This window comes from Opisthorchis viverrini, assembly GCF_000715545.1.
Source record: "Opisthorchis viverrini unplaced genomic scaffold opera_v5_18, whole genome shotgun sequence".
NCBI classification, from domain to species: Eukaryota; Metazoa; Platyhelminthes; class Trematoda; order Opisthorchiida; family Opisthorchiidae; genus Opisthorchis; species Opisthorchis viverrini.
This window is the reverse complement of record NW_008751674.1, coordinates 970,234-975,370: the sequence shown is the minus strand read 5'-3', so window position 1 is coordinate 975,370 and position 5,137 is coordinate 970,234. Positions and strand designations below refer to the sequence as shown.

At 44.2% G+C, this 5,137-nt stretch overlaps 1 protein-coding gene across 1 annotated transcript in view; it reads right to left on the bottom strand.

Annotated features, from left to right (window-relative positions):
- Positions 1–5,137, bottom strand: part of T265_01652 (hypothetical protein) — a gene marked incomplete at both ends in the record, with an annotated part of 100,312 nt that overhangs the window by 74,687 nt on the left and 20,488 nt on the right. Inside the window, one exon of the mRNA XM_009165718.1 lies at positions 4,339–4,509. Coding sequence (XP_009163982.1) covers positions 4,339–4,509 — 171 coding nt within the window. The remainder of the gene's footprint in view (positions 1–4,338; positions 4,510–5,137) is intronic.

Genomic DNA, 5,137 nt, shown 5'->3' with positions numbered 1-5,137 from the left:
ACGAGCTATGGTTCTGAGACAACGATTGTCAGATACCTGAAGACGTCTCAGTTCCGCTGCTCGAATTGGCCAATTCTCACAGCCATACAACAGCCCGTACTGGACAAGTTCAGTACAACGTCTGAACTTGGCTTCACGGGACAGATGTGATCAATTTGTCAAGCAGTCATGTATTGTTACTCAACAAGTCCTTTTGAGCATCAACAAGCGTTTGTTAACATCTGAGGTGAATGGATCTTCAAAGCAAACAGGTTTCAAAAGTCTGGTAAAACGTCGCGAAAATAACTCTCAGCCAGACCGAATCCACAAGTAATTGAAGTCTGCAGGCCTGGCCACCTGGAAGCTTCAAGACAGTGGCAGCCAAGCAAAAACAACTGCTTGTAGGGACTGCCTCGCGCGACCAAACATCATAGCGAAACGGAAGTGAACCTTTACCTATTATATGCATTTGTCGGGGACAGCAGGGGATAAATCATTTGTCCAAACTGGGTCACTTCGTTTTGTAGTAATACGTAGCCGTCAGTAACACTATATTGCTTTCTATAATCTTCGAATTTATCCTTTGGTGGAAATTATATCGCCCTAATATTATTCGATGATTCATATCTAGAAAATATATTGAGTACTAAAAGCAAGACACAGTGAACGATATTCTTCTCCTTGGACACAGTCCATTCCGGTGAGGTTCGCGAATGTTCAATCAGGAAAGTTAGGATAACAGATATTCAGGAACTAGGCCTAACCTAAGTACCTCGAAAAGAGTGAAACCAATGATTTCCATCGACCTTATGGATGGTGGTGGATTAGATATCTTTCAAAAAAGGGAGGAAAAGATTGATAAAGCACACGAAAGAATTGGTCACATAGCACTGCCATTATGCTCATCAGAAGGAGACAAAAATTCATATCGTGTGGCTTTCTTCTGCGAGAAATCGTACGGGTGAACTGTATAAAGACAGTCATGCAAACAAGGATGAAAGTATCAACTCTTTCGTCACAAAGCAATCACCAAGTCTTTGGTTCTGGCGCCTGGTGTCGTTAAACAGGATGAAAACCCTGTGTTTCTTCCGCGGTACATTTTCTCGACTCTGTGGTTGCGCTAAACGTACACCGACTATCCTGTGTGCCCTCACGATACAACCTAGGGTCAAATACGTACGGACCGTAGCTTGAATAAATATGTGAGTGTGAACACTATTCAGGTTGACAAGCGTAAATGCTGTTGATCAGCCAGCGAGTTGGTAAGACTAACTGTGAACACCGAAGTGACAGTACAATGATGGGCTAGGTGTACTGATTCAATAAAGCTGGTGTCAACAGGGTAAAGGATAGATATCAACTTCACTCATTATAGCACGCATACAATAGTTCAGAGGTAGCTACCTTTCGGATCCTAGCTGTACTTTTCACTCAAAGGAAGCTGGAATACTGTCAGGTCACTCGAGACCGGATAGAAGCCGTCCAGATGTGGAGATTGAGTTCGAACCAATGACCTTCCGGTCAGTAAGTTCGCACCACTGAGTCATCTCGGGTATGCATATGGTAAACGATTAACGTGGCCTGAGGAAAACACTCCAGGAGTCAACCTCTTTGAAAAGGGAGATTGTGCAGTTGAACCGCGTGAACCCGGGTACTAGTTATTCATTCATTCTTTCATTCGTACATTGCCTAAACTGAGTAAAGTATTAACCATATCAAGTCAGGTTTTCTACCTTCAAATAATGGGGAATGTAATAGACAAACCGTCTGGAGGTGTATTCAGTCATTTTTTGGGTTGAACCCTGTGGAACTGGATATATGACCTACATACGCAAAATCTGTTCAATTTGATTGGCGAAAGTCTAAGTGTCTGTTCCCAGCTGTACCTCTGAACAGCGCAATCCGAGTATGACAAATGAAATCGGAAGTCCTAGAAGAGTTATTTCGATGGTACTGTGAACAGACTTGGGTTTTTTGTGGAGATTTTGTCCCGCAAGGGAAGCCAGTCTATGCTAAAAAGCCGAGAAGCACTGTATAGCTGTTTCATCCTCATTGGGAATCATCAGCAGTGCGCAGCTCACGAAACTCCGTAGAGTCTCGAAATCGCGATCTCCTGGCTAGTCGTTTGAACACTTAATCGTTCAGCCACTAGAGTGGCTTTTCAGCATAGATCAGCTTCACTTACGGGACGAAATCTCCACAAGAGTTATTTCATTCTGAATAAGGATTTTGTCTTGTAAGTGAAACCGGTCTAAGCTAAAAAAACCGAATAGCCCTGTAGTGCTCCCTCATTCTTATTGGAAATCATCAGCAGTGTGAATCTCAGAAAACAAAAGATCCTCCTGCAAGTAATTCGATCATTAAATCGTTCAGCCACGAGGGGCTGATCCGATGTGCGATTTAGTCACATTTGGACAGGAAATAGCACCGCTCATCCTTCACTCCTAGAATCCACATCGCGTGGTCGTGCGTGTTGACTGACTCCTCGAGTGTCGACGTCTTAGGTGAAAGTTTCATCCACTGAGTGGATTTCATTCATTCTACGAGCTGCTAATCGATTGTTGGTGATGTGAGGAGATTTGGAAATTCTAAAGCAGATTTCATCCTGTAAGTGAAGCCAATCAATTTTGAAAAGCCAACAAGTACAATATAGTTGTTTTCCTCTTGTTGCAGATTATTAAAAATACTTATCTGGCGGGTTTCCAGCAAGGTTCGAAACTTCTAGTCTTGTAATCGAAGCCTGTGTCGCTAGGTTCATCGGTAGTATGATTGAATCGCAGTTAGACAAGATTTAGAGTAATTTATTTGTTCGTGGACTTGCCCATTTTCCGGAAGCTACCGAGGGAAAAACGATTTCCTGTCCCCTTGAGTTTGCGGCTTCACGAAATTGGCTATGTGAGATGAAGTCTTAGTAGCTTGTTCAAGAGATTCTTTGATCGATTTGACTAGCTAACACGACAAGCAAAACTGTCTCAACCAAAAACTCTCCGACTGAGGAAATTGCTGTCAGGGTAAAGAAGCGTAGCACGTCAGCTTGCCGATGAGATGATATCACGCCATGTGATCCAGTTTGCCCAACTCTGTGGTCTACCTAATTCTCACCAAATGAACCATCCTGATGGTCATGTTAAAATTCTCGCATATCCTGAATCAACATGAGTGATTAAATTCCAGAACAACTCAATGCCAATGTCACATTTAGTGGTGCATGTCGCTGCGCTCATAGACGACAAAGGTAAAAATGCTCTTGATAGGGATGGTGTTTTTATATATTCATGCCTTCATCAAGTCACAAGATTTGTAGGTTTCGGCGTTGAAATTGCACTCTTGGATCCCTTGTTGCTGTCAGTATATTTGCACACCAGCCGAAAAAACTTAATTACTGACACTTTGATTCTCTGCATATCCTTGTTGGATTCTTGAAACTCAGCGAGTGAAATCTTTGATAGAATCTAAACACTTAGGCATAAAATGTTTTTGAGCGTACCATCTGAAATAATGACCACATTGGTCGAAAACATGTCATTCGTTAGTGCCATTACCCCTCCATAAATGCTACCTAAACCTATCGTTCAACGCCTCGAAAAAACCGGTAGGAAAGAAAACAACCCCACCTTGAGCATATTTCATATGGGGTTTCTGACTCGACCAAATCTATCAGAGTGGAATAGTGGCGGTTGGCAACCATATCTTGTAGTGTTTCCAACCAGGCACAGTGTGCATCACGCGGTCCCCATCCTGGAAGGCGAGTAGCAGCGACAGCACATAATCGTTTCGTGATCTCCTTCATACTCCTCTGCCAAGTCAAGGGTTGGCTACCTCTCTGTCTACGCCACTCTTAATTGGGCATGGAAAACAGCACTCACTTCGGCAAACGATGACTAGGTATACGCAACACATGTCCCAACCAACGCAGCTTCTGGTGCTGGACATATTCTTCACTGCACGACCGAAAACGTGGTTTCTAACTGCCTCATTACGGATTCGCTGACACCAACCCACATGAGCTATGGTTCTTAGGCAACGATTATCGAATACCGGAAGACGTCTTACTTCCGCTGCTTGAATGGGCCAAGTCTCACAGCCATACAACAAAACAGCCCGTACTTTAGCTTGATACACACGTCCCTTCAGATTCAGGGATAAACCACTCTGACGCCAAAGGTGTCTCAAATTGGCGAACCTCGCAGATTCGTGCATTGACCTAATCTGTCACACTACGATCAGAACTAATACCACTTCCAAAATACGTAAAACGCTCCACAACTTCCACTACCTCTCCCTGGATTGTAAGCAGCGTGTTCGGTGGCTGCACGTCCAGAAGCATGACCTTAGACTTTGTAGGTCAAAAGTGCATACCAAACGACTGGATGACTTTGGTCAGTTCATTCAAGAGTAATTGCGCCTTCTCCTCCTCTTCGACCATTAGAACGATGTCGTCTACGTATTCCAGATCGACAAAGTGTTCCTCACAGGCTATTTGAACACCAGGGTTTTGGAGATCCTCCAGCGTTCGTCTCATTATTTCATCTATCACGAAGTTAAAAAGGAATGAAGAGAGTGGGCATCTCTGACGGACATCGCTTTGTGTACGGAAGCTTTCGGAGAGCTCTCCGTACATGAATCGCCTGATTCCAAACGCCCCTTACCTCTACCATGCTGGAAATGCTAGAACTGCCTCAAGCCACTGAAACTGGAAAACTAGGGATTCAACTATGAGGCAGATCATGGATGCGGCCTAGTTGATTGCTTCAATGATCCAATGGTGATTGAATATTACAAAAATGCGCCTTGGTTTAGATACATCAAGCACACTGAAATTAATGAGAAAGTATGGAACAATAGAAGGCAATCGATAACCTCCAGGCAGGCCACTCAGTCACCAGTTCTTCATCATCATCATCATCGTCATCTGTAAGAACCGCGTACTCGTCGTACAGTGGTTGTAGCTGCTGCAGTTTCGTTCACCGATGATTTGGGGGGGGGGGAGTAGGTAGCTGTGCAGTGGAGGCGGGAGCTGATAAATTGGTGCATAAATCCAGCACTGTCAGTGGGCTGTCAAATGGAGGGGGTTGGAAAAGGAGCTAAGCATTGAAGGCAATAGCTTGGATGCACGAGCGCCACTGAGGTCGCGAACGGGCCATGTCTGACAATGCCC